At 38.7% G+C, this 21,372-nt stretch overlaps 1 protein-coding gene across 3 annotated transcripts in view; it reads left to right on the plus strand.

The window, feature by feature from the left end:
- LOC126260132 (RNA-binding protein Raly-like) overlaps positions 1-6,852 on the plus strand; it is a 442,780-nt gene extending 435,928 nt beyond the window's left edge. For all 3 annotated transcript variants that reach the window (XM_049957378.1, XM_049957377.1, XM_049957379.1), the window contains exon 10: positions 5,639-6,852. In XM_049957378.1, the coding sequence (XP_049813335.1) occupies positions 5,639-5,659 (21 nt within the window). In that variant the 3' untranslated portion in view covers positions 5,660-6,852. The remainder of the gene's footprint in view (positions 1-5,638) is intronic.
- The last annotated feature ends 14,520 nt before the right edge of the window (positions 6,853-21,372 follow it).

Raw genomic sequence — 21,372 nt, forward strand, 5'->3', positions numbered from 1 at the left:
GGACTTAACATCTGAGGTCATTAGTCCCCTAGAACTTAGAACTACTTAAACCTAACTAACCTAAGGACATTACACACATCCATGTCCGAGGCAGGATTCGAACCTGTGACCGTAGCGGTCACGGGGTTCCAGACTGAAGCCTCTACAACCGCTCGGCCACACCGGCCGGCTGCAGATTTCAATGTTGGGCCATCAACAAGTGCCAGCGTGAGAACCATTCAACGAAACATACAAGGCCAGCTCTTGTACCATTTATGACTGCACGACACAAAGCTTTATGCCTTGCCTGGGCCCGTCACCACCGACATACAGCTGTTGATGGAAGAAACATGTTGCCTGGTCGGACGAGTCTCATTTCATATAGTATCAAGCATCTTGGACATGTATGGGTATGGAGACAACCTAATGAATCCATGGACACTGTATATCAGCAGGGGACTTTTCAAACTGGTGGAGGCTCTGGGCGTGTGAAGCTGGAGTAATATTGGATACCTGATACGTCTAGATATGACTAACAGCTGGCACTTGCGTAAGCATTCTGTTTGAACACCTGCGTCCATTCATGTGCATTGCGCATTCCGACGGACTTCGACAATTCCAGCAGGACAATGCAAAACACCACACATCAGTAATTGCTATAGAGTGGCTACAGGAACACTATTCTGAGTTTAAACACTTCCGCTGGCCACTAAACTCCCCAGACATGAACATTAGTGAGCGTATCTGGAATGCCTCGCAACGTGGTGTTCCTCGTACATGTACGAATTTATGGACAACCCTGCCGGATTCATGGTGTCAGTTCCCTCCAGCACTACTCCAGACATTAGTTGAATCCCCACCACATCGCGTGGTGGAATTTTCCCGTGCTCGCGGGGGCCATATACGATATTGGGCAGGCGTACCTGTTTCCTTGCCTCTTCAGTGTAGAACAGTGTAAACACATCACTTAAATCCTGTGGAAGTGAGGTAATGTAGAATTATGTTTTGAATTTACTTGCCATTCATTAGCAAAATAGTGGCTTAACAGAAAGTTTTGCTGGCGAGCGTTGTACTTCATAATTCAATCGTTTATTTGTGAAATAACATGAGTCAGTTTTTGGTGAAAATGATAATAGCAGTGGAAACCGTCGTATTGAGTGTAGATGCATAGTTTGACAACGAAAGAACTTAAATCTGATGCTCAGAATGCCACGAACCAGCATGGTCTTATTTTCATTTATTTATCTAATACCTTAAGTCAGCCAACTTATGTTCCTTCACAAATAAACAAAAAACTTAATCTTTCAAGTACCATGTAATCAATAAAGGCCGAAGCCTGGAAGTCTGCGAAAGTTGATTTCTTCAACTGTGTGCTGCAACTAAGGAGAGACTGGGAAGACTACAGGCTTTATTTTTGGTCGGAAAAGCGCCAGTGGACGGCAAAGGACGGGGTCAACAAGACAACAGGACAGTCTAAACATAAATTGTGAAAAATTAAAAACATATACGTTCCTTTGCTGCAAGCACCAGTCACTGTTTTTCAAGGGAAATTAAATATGTTTGTTCAGCTCTGGATATTACAAAGATGTATCGTCTTTCAAGCAAAAGTTTCCAGACTCTCACTTGAACTATTCATTCTATTAAAAGATGTTAAAAGACTGCTTTGCTATACGTATTGCTAAATCCCAAATTGATACTTGTGCTGTTTGTGAACAGCTCACTGTTCAATTAAAGCGTCTTACTTTAACCCTATAGCGGTCGGGCTATGTCTGTGAGATGCACTAGTTTTTGTTTCACTGAATTTGCCGATTTGACTTTAGTGCTTTGCTGGCTTCCTGAAATATCCGAGAGAAGGCGCTCACGTCGTGAATGAGATTTTTCTTTGTTTAGTCATTATCTGGCAGTCTTCCAAAAAAGCGTGCTAGTCTGTCAGACCCGTCCCGACTTTTTACGTTACTGATTTCTGCCAGTGCGATCCTATTTTTATTTTGGCTTAGACCTGCCATTGAGTTGCTTTGCGAACGATTTGTGATGTCTTAAAACCGAATTATCATTGTCAATAGTTTACCATATAAAATGGCAAGAGAGACTTTCATACAATTGAATTTGCAGAATTTTAAATGATGATGAGAATGAAGTAGACGATTCTGACGTGCATCCAGACTTCGAAATAAACAGTAATCATGAAATGAATGGTGGTAAAGAGGAAGATACTGAGCCTTCTGCTAGCACACTGATGAACTAGTTGTTGTTGATTCAAGTACAAATTCTGTAAATGATGCACCTGTGCGCTTTTATGAACGAGGGAACGGAGCAACTAAATGGACAAAAACTTGTTCTCCCAAAGCGTTCGAACCAGACGTCATAACATACTTTCCAGGCATTTGCCTGGAAACATTCGAGCTGCGACGGATGTACATTCACCGTTAGAATCGGGTGATGAGTTACGTTTCAACAATCAGTTGTTTGGTTTGCTTCCTGAATCAACCAATATCAGTTCGAAACAAAAATACAAGTGCCTCAAATACGGCTAAGCCTACAAATTTTTATAAACTGAAGGGATATTTTGGCCTACTTTACTTAGCCAGAACATCGAATGGGGGTAAAATGAATACTGAAGTCTTTTGGAATACAGATGGGACCGGAATAGAAATATTTCGAAAAATTATGTCATTGAAAAGCTTCTTATATTTGACTCGTAACAAGTTTGACAACATCCATACGCGGGAAGGAAGAAAACCACAATATAATCTTGCTGGCATAAGATCCATTTTTGATATGTTTGTCTGCAACTTCACTACTTATTTTGCTTCGTCATAAAACTTTACTTTGGACGAAATGCTCGTTCCATACAGAGGAAGGGGCAGGTTCAGGATGTATGTCATTAATAAACCGGCCAAGTAAGGGATGGTGGTTTTCATCTTGACTTGTTCTAAAACGTGCTATGTAAAACATTTGGAAGTCTATGCAGGTGCACAACCACAACGACCGTACAAAGGCACTAATTCGGCAGATGTTGTTTTGCATCATGTAGACCCAGTAAAAGGGTCTGGCAGAAATCGGACCCTAGACAATTGATTTGTTTCTTATCCAGTCGTCAAAAAAGTACTAGAAGAAAGAATGTTACTGTTGTTGGGACGTTAAATATAAGCCTGAAATTCCAGTTAAGTTTTTATCCAGAAAATGTAAAAAATACTCAAGTATGTTTGGATTTCAGCAAGACGTCATATTACTTTCATATGAACTGAAACGAAAAACTCAGTACTGATTATTTCGTCAGTGAACAATGATAATGAAATTAACAGTGACAGCGGCGAAAAGAGAAAACTTAATATAATGACGTACTACAGCCTCTAACCTCTCCGGCATCCGAGAACAAAGAACAGTTGAAGATCCACTATTAGGGAAAAGGGAAAGGTGATACGCATTCAAGGACAGCAAAACTAATTTTTTTGCGAAGTTTTTAAGGTGTGCATATGCTTGGCACATGCTGAAATGATTTGCGGCGACTCTTTGTAAAATCTATGACTTTAGAGGACGATATCTCACAAAATATTCAGTATATTCACAATTTCTACTTATATAGTGAAAAATCAAAATTTTTGCTTCTTTGTTCTCTTATTCTCATTTGTATTGGTCTTACAATCAAACTGGCTTGTATTTCCTGTTTACTTACATTTAGTACTACAAATAAGTGGGTTTCTCAGTTTTTTACTATTATTTTATAATTCAGAAAGTTAAAGTAATCTAACTATAGCATTTAGTATTACTCGAAGAAAATAAAAATTAATAATTTTATGTAAATGTACTGTTTGCCACTTGCTGGAAGTATTTTATTTACTGGGTCCCACAGACCCAGCCTGACAGTTCTTGAAACTATTTTTCCTCCGACATTCTAGGGGTAAATGACACTGCAAAACATGTGGCAGATGCTGAAAATCTAAAAGTTTTACAGAGTCTGTAAAAGATTGGTCAGCTATATAAAAGCAGTGACAGCCATATTGGCATCCCATTTTATTACATACAGAACTTATACCTACTGTGCATTCCTTTTCAAGAGATGTATTATTACAGGGAACCTTCTAATTTACCACTTGCAGTACATAATCTCAGCACTGGTATTGCTGAACTTTTCTTTATGCCAAGGAGGCCAAAGGAAGAAAAGCCCAAATGAATCATGTTTCTCCCTTTTCATATATTTAAATGAGGATGTATTCTCAAATATAAGAGAACTACAGCTTTTTAGTGATACCTGTGATGGTCAAAACAAGAACTACTGTCTGATAAGATTTCAGTAGCCCTCAGACAGGGAAATTTTACAAAATAATTTATCTCTTTCCTGTCAATGGTCACTCATTCATAGCGTGTTACTGAAATTTTGGCCTTGTAAAGGGAGTTTTCAGAAAGAGATATAGATGGTATGACCATTAGAATTTAGTGAAATCATTTGTTCTGCTGCAGTCCTGGTAAATTTAATTTTCACTTGGTAACACCAGAGGATATGCTGAGTTTCAAAAAGTTGTGGTCAAAACTGTACAGGTGAGCACACTTCTCAGCAGAATTTAAATTGTGTGCAGTTGCACAGTCCAAATAAATAAATAAATAAATAAATAAATAAATCACCACTGTGTGTTCCGTGTAATTTGTGTATCACTATGGGGGGCTTAAGAAAACACATTTTTGTACTAAGTAACAAGTTTGATACAGATGTCTCATGCGTAATGCCAATTGAGAGAGAATATGATGATGAAAAACTGCCTATCAATCATGATAAAATTAAAGACTCATCTAAGTGCATGAAATATATACCAGGTGACTTTTATATGTCTCTCCTACACTGGCCCACAAACAGTTCTTCTAGCTAATTATCTTACTCGAATATTATGTGTTCTTCATGTCATTTGTTTATTCTACGAGAAGGGAAAATAAAATATTAATAATGGGTATTCAATATTATTACGTTTTTTCTAAAATGTTTGCTTTTGTTTATTTAGAGGTGTAAGTCGAGAAAATTTTCTAAATTTTATTACTTTTTTATAATTACACTGTGTTCTCCATACAAAAAAAAAAACTTTCTGTAAAACCATTTTACTTACATGCACAAATAAAATGAGGAATGCAAAGTTTTTCTCATTAAGAGGTGGAAAAAAATGTTATTTTCTCATTTCCCAAAAAATTACTCTGCTGACTTCCATTCTTTCATAAATAATTATTCATTTCTTGTATCCTACCATGTGATCCATTAGTTTTTGATCTTTTCAGAATATTCCTTTCATTTCCTCTCAGTCACCTCTTTGGTAGATTTCATTTATATCTACCGCCATAACAATGACTACTACAACAAAAACTACTACTATTATTATTATCATTATCATATTATTATTAATAATGTTAAACATGTTTATATGAATATGAAGAGCTTCCAGATAAGTCAGTCATAGAGAATATGAATATGCACACCACTGTCATCATACTGTTTATTTCCACTAGTTTCATATACACTGACTGTCATCTTGTTGTTACTGTAGCTGTATTATATTCCACCATTGAACTGTATTATATATCTGTGAATCAAATTTTCTTAAGTGTCATTGTGGTTGTTTTACCTGCTTACTGCTACGTAACAAATCAGCTCATCAATAATTTACTTCTTTCTTAGGGAGTGGCTGATTCTTCTTAAGAAGACGTTCTGCAGTACCAGAAACAACATATCACAGTTACAAATGTGTACAACTCTTCTTCTCAATGTGTCTCTGGGAGTGAAAAGGGCAAGAGAAGGAACTTGAAAAGTGCCATTAAATAAGCTTATGGTCACACATATCCCAACTTTTAAATAAAATTATGAACATATATTTTACAATAGTATTTTCATAATTTCATTAAATGACAAGGAATTGCAGAAAAGATATATTCCATCTTATTGCTTGACCATCTATTACTTGTGTTTGCTATAAGATTTTCTTTAGCCTTCTAGTTCTCAGCAGAAAAAGAAAATCCAGCTACTTTTCCTCTAGTTTACCAGTTAGATGGACTAAAGATGTGTTGGATGCCAATTTCTCGAGATTTATGCCTGTTACCTGTGCTGTAGTTTCTAAATCCAATTTTTTTAAATTATATATATTGCTGTTACTCCCCATATAGAAAAGGGATGTTGCATATAATACCTTGTGTAATTTAAAATTTTATATCAATCATTACTCATGGAAATATATTACATGAGAGAAACTGATAGAGCTTATTAGTTTTATAAAATTAATAATGAGAACTTTTGTGACATGAAGCTCTCAGCAACATTTTACTGCCACTTGCTAGCGTCATAGACAGTTTTGTGTAATTCAAGTTTAAAAGCTACACATATCAATTTTGCACGTTTTAGTGCATCACCTTGTCCTTAAACGATCCCATAAATTCCTGTTCAGTTAATACCAGTCCTCATAATGTATTATTATGCATTACTTAAATTTGTTTGAATTTATATATATATGTATGTGTTGCATTATTTGTTAATTTTACTTTGTGGGATGAGACTTGCACATTTCATGTATAAATTCCTTCATTTTGTATTACTCAAAGTACGTTAAGAATTGTGAAAGAGTACAATTTTCATCACATTTGACTTGCAGAATCAGATTCCCAGCATTTTTATTGCAACATCTGAAATCTCAGTATACTGAATATGACTCTGGAACAGCATTGATTATTTCATTGTTGGTGTTTGGAAATGTAATTTTTCTAGCTGCATAAATACTATAGGGCTTTACTGCTCCAGGGCTTGAATTTGCTAAAATATGTATCTAATTTTGTTTTGTGTATTACATCATTGTTGTACTGAGAAGTGTAGCAATTTTCTCATAATAAACCATTTTTAAAGTTTACTGTAGTAACATCTCGTGTCTGTTAGGAGGATCAAAAAGGAATTTCCCTTTTTTGGATAACCTAACTTCATAATGTTGGTCCTTTATTATAAATGCCATATGTACAACAATAAATTTTACAGTAAATCAACTTTCTTTAGCACTGGTCAGTCTGTGTTTTTAATTAAATAGTGTCATTCTTACTTGATATGCTGAAAATTAAATTAACAATGTAAAATTCAAACAATAACTGCATATTCTGATGTTGGCCCCCAGCATATATTTGAATTGAATGAATCATAACTGCTGATAGTATATGTTTTCTCCTAATATGCGTAATTCTTTTCATATTTATTTTAATTATTTGGTCTGACAAAGAAGACATTATCTCTGTTTCTTCACATTTGACAATTGTCTTCTAATTATCCCATGTTCTAGATGTGTATTATCGTTTTTGATATATTTGTTACATGCGGTTTAGTCAAAATTCAAAATATTTACCCAGTTATCAGTGAAGATGTTGCTTACAAAACAAAGTAAAGTATCCTGAAATTCATGGAACGCTAATGATTTGTAAAATATGATTGGAACATTGTAACAGTAACAAGTGTTTGAAAACCTAAGATATTTATTATTTTCGACTCCATAGACCTTGTCACAGTTCTTCTGTGTGAAAGACCAATTGTAACTGCAAATTATTCAAAACACAAAAAGAAAAATATGTGCTGGATGCACTTAGGTATTGCTTGATATGTAACAAGAGTGGTAATACTATTTCCTTATCCTCTTTGTATTTATTAATATATGAAAAATATCCAGTGTTTGCCCACAATCTAGTTTTTTCCCCCATCATCAGTCTTCTGATTTCTCATCCTGCGACGATCAGTTCACTTCACAATTAATACATACACCCTGGGATCTCAATAACTTATTCTAATCTCTCTCTTACTCTACAATTCTTGACCTGTACAGCTCTCTCCAGTGCCATGGATACAGATCCCATGATCTTCATAAGAAATCCCCTATCATCCTACCACTTCTTAAAGTTTGTGCTGATTGTAATTTCTTTCCCCATTTGTCTTGAATAGAAACTTCACATTACTTGCCAATCAACTCATGTTCTACATCCATCCATAAAGCATCTCAAATATCTCAGTTCTCTTTGTCTCAGGTTGTCTTACAACACATGATGGATCTCCCTACTAAATTATGTTACTGAAATAATTTTTTTGTTTACTGATTATGAAATAGGTTCCCATTTTTGCTTCACTTCTGTAATGCTATATCTCTTCCTGAGCACACTATTCAATGTAAAATAATATCATTCAATCATGTCATATCACTTGCAGGATTAATTTTCACCATTAATCTTGTACATTTGTAATCCTTTTTCGAGAAACTCTTCATTACTTGATCTGTTCCAGACATGCGATAAATGAACATTCTTGGGATGTTTTTATTGGACTACGTGTGTCTTACTTAATGGCGATCAGTCATTTTATCCTATATGGCCATCTGCGGGTGCCTGTAGGAATAATATCCACTGTCACTTACTTTTTCAAGTTTCAAGGAGAATCTTTGTAGTCAGTACAATTAGTACATAATTTCCTTCACAATGTCAATAAAAACTGTGGGAATTAATAAATAAAATGTCAGGAACTTGTATTACAGAAATTCAGGTAAGAAACACTGAATATTAAAATATATGACGACTGGAAGTTTCCGCCACATGAGGATCTTATGTTAGTCAGTCAGAGCCTTAATCAACAAATTCCTGTGATCCCAGTCATTAAGCGTATGTCATTGGTTGCTTTTCTTATGAGAGGGTAATGCTGGTTCTAATATTAGGTTGACGCCAACTTTACTAAAGCGAAGACACAATTATCAAAGTACATATTAAGAATTTCGTAAGAAGGTTTCACAGATGTTGTTGTGGTCTTCACTCCAAAGACTGGTTTGCTGCAGGTCTCCATGCTACTCTATCCTGTGCAAGCCTCTTCATCTCCAAGTAAATACTGCAATCTACATCTTTTTGAATCTGCATACTGTGTTCATCTCTTGGTCTCCCTCTACAATTTTTACCCTCCACACTTCCCTCCAGTTCTAAATTGGTGATCCCTTGATGGCTCAGAACGTGTCCTACCAACTGATCTCTTTTTCTAGTCACTTTGTGCCACGAATTCCTCTTTTCCCCAGTTCAGTTCAGTACCTCATTAGTTACATGATCTACCCATCTAATCTTCAGCGTTCTTCTGTAGCACCGCATTTCAAAAGCTTCTGTTCTCTTCTTGCCTAAGCTGTTTATCATCGATGTTTATGGCTGCACTCCATAAAAGTACAGGATGTTTCAAATTTCGAATCCATATATTTATTAAACTTACGAATATTCAACTTTATACACATTCACTATGTCCTCCATCAGCGATACGAACAATATCACATCTATACTCAAATTTCTAGCATACTCCTGCAAGCATATCCTTCTTCACTGATGTTATGGAAGTATGGATTCGGTTCTTCAAGTCTCCCAGGTTCGTTGTTTTTAACGAATCCCCGCATGAATAAGTCACGGTTAACTGTGTTTCCATCAAAGAAGAATGGGTCATAAACAGATGATCGGGATATCGCACAAAACACACTGACATTGGGCGAATCTCCTACATGTTTAATGACTTATGTGGGTTGTGCAGGCCCCAAATTCGAAAATTGTGTTTGTTTACCTGACCACTAACACAAAAAGTCGCTTCATCGTTGAACAAGATGCATTGTGCGAGAATGTTATCATTGTCAATAGCAACAAGAATCTCGTTGCAAAATGCCACACATTTGCATTTGTCATCAGGACCCATAGCTTTTAACAGCTGTAACTTGTACGGTTTCATAAGCAACCCACGTTTCAAAACAAGCCAAATTGTTGTTGTAGGCAGTTGTAGCTCCTGACTGGCACGAAGAGTTTATTCTGAAGGGCATGTTGGAAAGCAGTTTAAATTCATGCAACGTTTTCTTCAGGAACACGAGGGCGCCCAGGACTCTTTCCTTTACAAACACATCCTGTATCTAGAAGCTGTCGATACCATCTGCGAATATTACTTCCATTCGGAGGATCAGTTTGGTACCTCTTTGTACTGTAATCACGGAATTGCACTTCACAAACTCGAGAACTCAAAATGATTTCTGCTTCGGAGTAGCCATTTTAAACATATGACGATTCCCGAGTTACACATCCTGTATCTAGAAACTGTTGATACCATCTGCGAATGTTCCACCCATTCGTAGGATCAGTTTGGTACCTCAATCTGATACGTCTTTACACTGTAATCACGGAATTGCGCTTAGCCAAACCGAGAACACAAAATGATTTCTGCTTCGGAGTAGCCATTTTGATCATATGACGGTTACCAACCAAAATAGAAGGCAACTGACAGCTAGCGACTATTAATATAAACTAGACTGTGTATTCGTTCCTCAATATGCGAGCCGAGGCGCAGAGATCGATAGTTTGGACATACTTTCAGAAAAAGTTACTAACACTTAAATCTATACTCGATGGTAACAAATTTTTCTTCTTCAGAAACTCTTTTTTTGCCATCGCCGGTCTACATTTTACATCCTCTGTACTTCGACCTTCCTGTTATCTGTCTGTCCAAATACTAAAACTCATCTGCTTCTTTAAGTATCTCATTCCATAATCAAATTCCTTTAGCATCTCCTGATTGAGTTCGACTATATTCCATTACCCTCGCTTTGCTTTTGTTGATGTTCATTTTGTATCTTCCTTTCAAGACATTGTCCATTCCGTTCAATTAACTGTACTTTCAAATCTTTGGCTCTCTCTGACAGAATTACAATGTCATCAGCAAACCTTAAAGTTCTTATTACTTATACATGAACTTTCAATCCTGATCCAAATGTTCTTAGATTTCCTTTACTGCTAGTTCGAAATACAGGTGAAATAACATCAGGGGTAGTCTACATACCTGTCTCCTCAACCACTGCAAACCTTTCGTGCCTGTCGACTCTTATAACCGCCTTCTGGTTTCTGTACAAATTGCAAATAGCCTTTCGCTCCCTGTATATTACCCCTTCCACATTCAGAATTTAAAATAGAGTATTCTAGTCAACATTGTCAAAACCTTTATCTGATTCTACAAATTCTATAAACATAGGTTTGCCTATCCTTAACCTAGTCGTAGGGTCAGTACAGCCTCATGTGTTCCTACATTTCTATGGAATCCAAACTGATCTTCCCCGAGGTCGGTTTCTACCTGTTTTACCATTCGTCTTTGACCCACCATACGGAAGAGTTGGGTCATGGCTGACTCTCCCAAGGCTTGCAGTAGTTCTAACGGAATGTTGTCTAATCCTGTGGCCTTGTTTCTTTTACGTCTTTCAGTGCTCTTCCAAATTCTTCACCCAGTACCGTATGTCCCATCTCATCTTCAACTACGTCCTCTTCCATTTCCATAATTTGGCAGACATATTGCTTCTTTTATCGCTTTATTCATCTTGTTTCCAGTGAAAGTCTTTTCCCTGAAGTTATTGTAATGACATGGAATCTGTTATCTCTTTGTAAGTATTTCCTACCTTCCTGATCTACCCCTATATTTCCCCTATTTAATATCCTCTTTACTTTTCTTTCTTATTATTTGATATAAGCATACCATTGTATTTTACTGTTTAGATTCATTTGTTTCCAATGACTATATTTTATTTTTAGTGTGTCACAATTAGAACTTAATATTTTTGTTCATTCCAAGTCGACATATTGTTAAATGTACCTCTCAACCATATTAGGTTTATTATAATGCTAACCTTAAAAAAATAACAAAAGAATCTAGAATATAGGTAAATTGCAGGGGTATTGATCCAGTACTCCCTAAAAAAACCATCTGCAATAGCCTCTGAAGTACTGGTCCGTTTGAAAATTTGATGTCATACAGAAACTGCAATAGTTGTACAGAAAATGACACAATTTTTCTCAGAATTCACTTCAAATTTTACTAGAAATAGCTGTATTATGAATGGCCAAATGAGGAAATGTAACAGATTTAAAAGCTTGTGAGTGCATTATTTATAATCTGTTTATTGTGTTGGGAAAGGTGCATATTCTTATGATGTTCTTGAAGTTTCCTTTTCTGTCTTCCTTCCTCACTATGCTAACTTGTAGGAGCGACCAGAAACAAGCTCTAGGATAGGCACCGACTGAAAACCTGCTGGTCGACAAATTGCCGAGAAACTCTAGATCCAACGCTGGAAAATTTCTGAAGAGGCAAGAAATTTTTGGCCATGTGGGCAATCACGGGCAACAAGAAGCAAACTGTTCACGAAAATAATGAGAATATAGACCCTCCGCATCTAATAACAGCGTCGTTGATGGGACTTTGTATCATAACTACCTTTCTTTTGTTTACGTAAGCACTGGTACTCGAGTTTCGACCGGTCCACTAAAACGTGTACTTCCCACGATTTTGCTGCATCTTCAGAGGCGAGTATCGGTACAGTTCCTTAGATAAAGTTACAACCAGTTTCGAACCTCATTCTTGATCAAAACTGACGTTGTGCTGTGATGAACTATATGACAAAAGGATACGCAACTACAAATTGTCTTCCCTCATTCATTATATCATGTGCAAACTGCTTTACTGATTTCTACAAAAAGAGGTGAAAGTGCCGAGACAAGACGATTATCTTTCACATTTGAAAAACGAAGTGAACGGTGAGACGGCTACTTTTCTTAAACTTCAGGCCTTAATTTGATTAAAAGTATCTTAACATATGCCTTTAATCCAGAGAACGTAAAGTTGACCAATAATTTGTTTCAGTTTGTCGCTGGTGGACCAGCGCAATAAGGTACCAAAAATAAAATTCTGCTGGAAAATCTTATATCGCTTGTTTACTCCTTTGTAATAATGATAGGGAAACATACTGAAGAAACATTGCTCAACAGTCGGACGGAGTCACAAGTATGGGTTTCGCCACGTGCTAATATCTATAATCGAGTGTAAATGTCGTGAACGACTAACTGACTCATCATCGCGCTGCTAAGGATAGTGTCGTGAAATTTGGAGTGTGTGTTGATCTTCTACTATATGCATGGTACAAAAACAATTTGTTTGAAATTCCACCCATAAGCGGTTAAACTGGGGTGGAAAAGCTTTTCACAAAATGTGTCAGTATTAAGACAATTTTGTAGCTAGAACTGTGAACATTAGTATTTTGTTTCTCAGTCAGAAATAAATAACTACGTGTTTAAGCACTTTTGGAAATTAAGCACATAAGGGGGTGAAGTAGTGGGTGAATTTTCTAAAATAAGTCATTATTAAAGAAGTACTAAACCGTTTTACAGTTGCATCTTTCAAAACTTCTCAGAATTATAGAAATAGGTGTTTCAATGATCTTCGGAATTCAACCCCTGAGAGGGTGAGAACAGGGGATGGAAGCTTTTATGAAAGTATTTCGTTGTATTAAAACATTTTTAAAATGACAGCTATGAAAATTGCTGTTCTGATTCTAGGTCAGAAATAAGAGAATACGTGTTTAAGTGTTTTTGCCTTTATCACAGTGGAAAAGGGGATGAAAATTGTATGTAAACTGAAGGTGGGGGGAGTGGGGAAGAGGGGAGACAGTAAAGGAAAGGGAAAGTTTTACTGATCTCACCTGCATCAGGGCATTACACGAAATCAGCGGCGATGAGTGGACACCGCTACTGCACGAACTATCCCGGTGCACCTCACGGCCGACCCAAATTCCCACCCACCGCCACCTGTCTGCAGTGTCTGCCCATTTCTTCCATGCTCGCTACTCTGAGATTCTCACTGGAGGTCAGACATACTTGTCTATCTACACTGAAGAAGTTATATGTCCTAGCGTACAGACACGGCGCATTCTCCTGTGATTTATGAAAATATTCCGTGGTATTAAAACATTTTTAACGCTAAATCTGTGAACACTGGTATTTCAGTTCCCAGTTGGAACTAAAGAAATACGTGTTAGGGGATGAAAGTTCGTATGGAAATTGCACCACAAGACTTTAAATGGCAGGATAACAAAAAATAAAATAAAAAAAACAACGTTGCTCCAGCTGCCAGAATCACTTTCCGGTCAGAAGTACATTCGGAAAAGGCCATGTTTGTATGGCCTTAGTTAGTGTGAAAGGCTTGGAAGGTGTCGCAACTTGTGAACTAAATCAAAGAATACTGTTTAACAGTCACCACGGCACATGGGCTTTGTAGCTTTACACAAATTCGATTAAAGAAAGACAAAACAAGAACCAAAGAAGCCTTTGCATAGCATACAGTCTACGTGTGCGAAGCAGCCGGTGTTAAGCTATCCTGTTATAAAAATATTTTAGAATGAATATCTGCTACGCCATCCAGTGTGCTGGATGATACGTGCCGTAGTATCCGGCCCTGACTACGTGTGTAGCGATACCAGGCAGACACAATCACGACACAGTGGAGAGTTGGGACGCCATTGCTGCTGTTCATGACTTTAAATTAAATTCGGTAACACCAGTGTCACCCTTGCATGACTGAGTGACTGACGTGAAACCCTTCCATTCCCACAGATCAGATTTTTTATTGCAGTAAATGTTACAATTATTTGAAACCTTAAATAACACACGGGGAATTTAAGAATCAGTGCGTGTGAAGTTACCGAGAAAGTATATTTAATGTGTGATGGAGAAGATTCTCTGTTCTGATTTGTAGTTTGCAAACATATGTGTATAGGCCAAGAACTGTGAGTCGGACTCGTGACTAGTAATCAGTGAAATATTTAATTTTATTCATTATTAATTTCTAGCCAACATATCTAATTACCAGAAGTAGTGAAAGATTTTGGAATTTATACTCTGAGGGAACTAGAACTTTCAATTAAGTGTAGGGAACAAGATGATGTTAAAGCTCAGTCATACAAATATATAGGGTCAAAGTATAGATAATTAGAAATAACTATCGGTTGCTCGTGTTACCTGGCTTTAATATTAGGCCCCTGTTTCCAGAGGTCTCACCTGAGCCAAAGATTTTGATAATTCTAAAAGCGTTCAGGGTCGAAAGACTGTGAGCAGACAGACAGTTTAAAATACGTTCTTCTTCACACTCTTACGATGGCAGAAACGCGACACCTGTTTAAAAATCATAACTGGGGCCCTAGATTTAGCTCTTGGCTGCTTTGAAATGGTAAAAAGCTTTTGCCCCAACTGGCGCCTCACATGAAACAATTAAAGACGGAATGATCAATCACAGAGTAACTATCTCAGCTTCACACAGCAATTGAAAAGAAACTGCAGACTGCGCAGAATTATTGAGAACAACATGAAAATACCAGGTGCATCCAGAAAGTAAGTTCCCCGATGCTGCTTCCTTTAAAGGAGACGCATTTAGCCGGGAAAATTGTGCATGCACATCAGATCAATGACGTGGTAATAAAATCCCGGCGGGACAGATAGCAATTGGTGCCAGTACCACATCAGCAGCACCCCAAAACGGCGTCACTCATTCATTCTCCGTCGCCTGTGAGGTTCGGTCAGTGATAAGGTTCCTTAATGCACAAAACACAGCGCCGGTCGAATGTCCTCGTCAGCTCTGTCACGTCTACGGGCAGAAAAACATGAGCAAACTGATATGTGCACCGCTGCTGTAGTATTTTTTCCAAATGTCGTCAAAGTGTCCATGACGAAGAGCGCAGTGGGCTACCATCCCTCACCTGGTTGAACAAGTACGACAGCTCATCCTTTACAACTGCCTCTGCGCTATTACGGAGCTCAGCAGCCGTTCTCCAAGATTTCGAGATCCTTGTTGCGCACCTGCTGTTCACGTGCACACTTGCCAGGTGGGTGCCGAGAAACATGGCACGCAAGCACAAAACGTAACGCTTCGGAGCAGCACTGAAATTTCTGCAGCGGTGTCATGATGTTGGCGACGAGTTCCTCTACAGGATCGTCACGGGCGATGAGACATCGATTCCTCACTTGACCGTGGAAACCAAGCTGCAATCAACGCATTAGCATCACAGTGGATCGCCGGTCAAGACGGAATTCAAACAGACCGTGTCGAAGCAGAAAGTGACGTGCACTGTGTTCCGGTACAGGAATGTCAATTTGCTCACTGTCTTATTGCCCAGAGGTGAAACAGTGAACGCTCACCGTTCCTATGAAACAACGCGGAAGCTGCGACGTGCAGTTCAGAACGAGAGACTTGGAATACTTACTGCAGGTGTTGTGCTGCTCCATGACAATGATTGTCCCCATATGCCCCGGCGAACACCAACTGTTATGCAGAAGTTCGACTGGGAGCTGTTTGATCATCCAATATAAAGTCCTGATGTTGCTCCCAGGGGTTTCCATCTCTTCCTGCACCTCAAGAAATTACTGTCGTTTGGCCAGCGTTTGATGAAAAGCTAAAGAAAACTGACACACGCTGGTTACATTCACAGGCGGTAGACTTCTACGATACAGAAGTACAAAAGATGATCCCACGGTATTACAAGTGGCTCATTTCTTTTGGTGGAAATGTCGAAAAATATCCCAAACATTGAAACTTCCTGGCAGATTAAAACTGTGTGCCGGCCGAGACTCGAACTCGGGACCTTTGCCTTTCACGGGCAAGTGCTCTACCAACGGAGCTATCGAAGCACGACTCACGCCCCGTCCTCACAGCTTTAATTCCGCCAGTACCTCGTCTCCTACCTTCCAAACTGCAAGTTTCGCAGGAGAGCTTCTGTGAAGTTTGGAAGGTAGGAGACGAGGTACTGGCGGAATTAAAGCTGTGAGGACGGGGCGTGAGTCTTGCTTGGATAGCTCAGATGGTAGAGCACTTGTCCGCGAAAGGCAAAGGTCCCGAGTTCGAGTCTCGGCCCGGCACACAGTTTTAATCTGCCAGGAAATTTCATATCAGCGCACACTCCCCTGTAGAGTGAAAGTTTCATTCTAGAAACATCCCCCAAGCTGTGGCTAAGCCATGTCTCCGCAATATCCTTTCTTCCAGGGGTGCTAGTTCTGTAAGGTTGGCAGGAGAGCTCATTTGTAGTTTGGAAGGTAGGAGACGAGGTACTGGCGGAATTAAAGCTGTGAGGACGGGGCGTGAGTCGTGCTTGGATAGCTTAGTTGGTAGAGCACTTGCCTGTGAAAGGCAAAGGTCCCGAGTTCGAGTCTCTGTCCGGCACACAGTTTTAATCTGCCAGGAAGTTTCATATGGGCGCACGCTCCGCTGTAGAGTGAAAATTTCATTCTATTCCAAACATTGCTGTACCTGTTGCCATTAAAGTTTTTCATGTAACTATATATGTCGTCTTTGTTTTAATAAAAAACGGGGAAACTTACTTTCTGGATGCGCCTCGTACATTCACATCAGTTCAGTGTATAAAGTAAACCATTGATCTCATAACTAAATTCACAATATACAGGGTATTTCTGTGTTGATGTTACATGCTTTCAGGGATAATGGAGAAGTGTAAATCTATCAATGAGGGGTAAGGGACCTTCGTCCAGCATGACCAAGTCCAAAGCTATAAGCGAAAGTCATTCTGGTACCTCTCACAGTGGCTTGCAAGTACTGAGGTGTAGGGTAGCCAATCCCAATGAGAATTTAGCTGCAGACTTTGGGATAATAACTCAACTAATCCAATGAAAAGAGCATACTGTGTACTGACATGAGAAATCTTGTTGTACAATGCCTGCCTGCAATCAACAGCAGTCTTTGTTGACAAGCTGTACTAGATCTAACCAAATGGATGTGTGTGCTGTGGCGGAACTTGCATACTGGATGTTCGTGTATGAGCAACCAAATGGAAGCACAAGAGTAGTGGAAAGGTTGTACGGTACAAAATATCCGTTCACACCATGTTTCCAAGGCTATTACAATGATGAAGTGAAACAGTACAACGGGTGTCACAGTACAACGGACCAGGTGGACAACAAACTACGCCGACTACTGACTTGGAAGATGCAGTGCTAGTTCGAGTGGATGACGCGTCTGCAATCAATCACTTACACGTGAAATGCACGTTTGCAGAGTGCTGTGTGGCTAGTATTACTGAAGAGGTGGCTACACCCTACCATCCATAGAATGAGCATGCTGTGACTGCTGTTGACTTTCGATCTCGTAATGCGTTCAGCCAATGGCTCTTGGAGCGTCTTACAGTGGACCCTCACATTCCTGCGTACGTTCTATCCACAGATGAAGCGTGTTTCACCAGAGGCGTAACCCTAAATAGCCGCAGTAGTCATGTTTGTGCCGTTGCGTACGTTCTACCCACAGATGAAGCCTGTTTCACCAGACGCAAAACCTTAAATAGACGCAGTAATCATGCTTGGGCCAATGACAGTCCCCACACTGAAGATCTGAAGAGACATCAACACAGATTGTCTGTCATGCGGGCAGACATAGTCAGTGATCACTTACTGGGCCGATTTCCTCGTCCTCCCAAATTAAATCCACCATTGTACACGGTGCTTTGAGAGACACACGACCCAAGTTGGAAGAACATACCCCACTCGTTTTTCGTCAACCCATGTGGTACCAGCATGGTGGAGTCCCACCTCTCCTTGGGCTGAGGGTTAGAGATGAACACTGGATCAGACATTTCCTTAAGAGTGGGTAGGGAGGGAAAGTCCTGTGTTGTGCCCTGCACGTTCACGTGATATCACCCCTTTTGAATTCTTCCTGTGGAGCCGTATGAAAAGTCTTGTGTACGATATGCGTGTCGAGACTGAAGAGGATCTCCATATAATAGCTCTCAGTGCCCACGAAACTGTTCAAACAGCAATACGCCAGGGCTTCATGTGACGATACCATGCCTGCAATGACGCTGAGGGACGCCATTCATAACTACTGTTGTAAACGTAGAAGCTTATGAAGCTTGTGCAGGTAAATTGAATTCGTCATTGCTATACGTACTGTCGACTAAAGATTTTCGGTTCCACTGACATCAAGTAACGTGCGCCATTACTAGTCCATCAACAAGGGAAATTATCTAACAATATTGTAGAGAATTCAGCGAGGGGTCTTCATGATCAGGTTTCGGAAACTGGGGCCCTACCTTGAGCGGTGTGCGAGGCTATGGTGACACCTAAGTAGATTGGAACGTCCCTAACATTAACCTATACCTTTCACAAATCACTTACCTCACAAAAATCTTCGTTACTCGAACTACTGCAATACAGCGAGCGCCACTACTGCGAGCTAAATAAAAGATTCAAACTACTGAAGGCAGTAACTACTGATAGGTATAGTTAGCAGACGAAAGATTGTGATAGAGAAAAAACAATGTATTTACCTTAATACTGTTCAAAAGTCATATTATATATATCAGTTCATGACATCCAGTCTTATAAATTTACAGTCTCTGTCCAGATCATCCGCTCTCAAAATTCCGCCATCTCTCTCCCCACATCCACCACTGGTGGCGGCTCACCTCCAACTGCGCAACGCTATGCGCTGTTAACATCCAGCTGCCCAACACTACAATGGCAGACAACAATGAAAACTAGCCACAGACTGCACACAGCACAGCCAGTGATTTTCATACAGAGCGCTACGTGGCGTTACCAATAAGAAAACCTAAACAGCCTACTTACATAGCCCCCATGCATCCCACAAAAAATTTTACAAATTGTTTTGGGCAGTGGCCAATACAGATTTGAAAAAAAAATTTCATAATTACAATAACAAAGAAATCAAATGCACACACTTATTGATACAATGTTGGTCAAAAGCTAAAATTTTCTCACAGTCCATAAAGACAGTCCTGATCGTTCATCATAGTAAAATTGCAGTGTTTTTCTCAGAGTCTGAGCAGTAAAAGAAAGTGCACACGGAAGTAGTGGATTTCCATGCAGTCTTGAAGAAGTAGTGTTGTCCTTCCAGCGGAAAGACAGTGCTGACTCTTGACATGCAGACAGGTAATGGGCCACAACAGAGCAAACCCACAGCCGATTCAGTCGAAGTTTTGGAGAATATTGGTAGGTAGGTTATCACAGAGCAGACCCACTGTAGTCTTGGTAGAGAGTATGGTATTGGTGGGCCACCAGAGGTGCAGACCCACTGCAGTCCTTGGAGAAATAATGGGATTGATGAGTCATCAAAGGTGTAGACCCACTGTAGTCCTTGTAGAAATGGCTAGCAGCCATCCGTTGCGACTGTGCAGGTGTACAATCACCATAGAAGAGTCTTGTGGACAATATAGCAAGTCCATGAACCACCACTTGTGCACTCACAAAAAATTTTTTTTGAAATGTCCTTAGAATCAGCAATGCTGTTATGCAGTCCCCTGCTGAATTATTAAAACACATGCAAACACTATCAGTCCCTCCTTCTCACATATTGTCCATATACTATGACCAACAGAAATGTGTGCAGGGAAATGTAACTTACAAGTTACTTAATTTGATGAACTGGTGACAATTACAATTTTATAACATAAGAATACAATTACAAAGGTACAAAATACATCATTAAAGAACATAACAATACAGATAACATTTGTAGTAAAACAGGCTTTACAAAAGAATAGAAATAAAAATGTACATCAGTGTTACAAGAATTATGACATAAGTACATACATAAAATATCAGAATAACATTTGAAACATCAACTTCACACATGAGCATTGAAACAGAATAGATAAATAATGTCTAAACATCTTTACAAAGTAAATAACATAGTATTACAAAAAATTCTACAACATAGCTCTCATCAGCTAAACACATAAAGACAGGAAAAAGACAAATACACAATGGTACATAAACACATAGTGGAATAATACAAAAGGAATGACTGTTCGTTTTCAGTGTAACATTTGGTACTGTAGTCCAATCCAAAACTTCATTCCATAGATCTTTTCTCTTATTTCAACATTTGTTTCCACCAAAAAAACCTATCCGAGCATGCTTTCTGTATTTATATGTTCACATATTTCTTACCTCATTATTTATTTTCCATTATCTTACCTCATCATTTATTTCTAAGAAAATCCTACCTAAACCTGTTGTCCCTAAACCCTACTTTTTTGTTCATATCCTCTTTCAAAATACTTTTTTGTCCAAACCATTTTCTTATAGCTTCTCAAAGCATTTCTTCCAATTCATCGCAACTCGTTCTCTTATATAGCCTACCCCATCTTAAGCTAACTTAAATCTACTGAGCTCAGATGCTAAACTAAAGGACGAGGCAATGTAGCAGCACAAAACAATTAACACAAGCAGCAATGACAAAAAATTCAAATTGGCAAAGCTAGCTGCAGTAAATCTAAATTGGTAACGCAATTGCAATATTACAACTAATATAAGCCAATGTGCAGCAACAAGAAAAATAAATCAGTAGTAAAACTGGCTTAACAGGGTAATACAAAGTGAAATTCAGTAACACTATGCCTGGCAAACAGCAGCAGCAAATACAGTAAATTATATCTAATCATGACAAAACCACAAGCAAAAAAAAAATAGTGCACTAAAGACAACAATGCAGATAAGGGAAATGTATATTCACATCTTAATGTCTATACAATTAAAGTGGTGCACCACAAAAACTTATTCTATAAA

This window comes from Schistocerca nitens, chromosome 5, assembly GCF_023898315.1.
Source record: "Schistocerca nitens isolate TAMUIC-IGC-003100 chromosome 5, iqSchNite1.1, whole genome shotgun sequence".
Taxonomy (NCBI): domain Eukaryota; kingdom Metazoa; phylum Arthropoda; class Insecta; order Orthoptera; family Acrididae; genus Schistocerca; species Schistocerca nitens.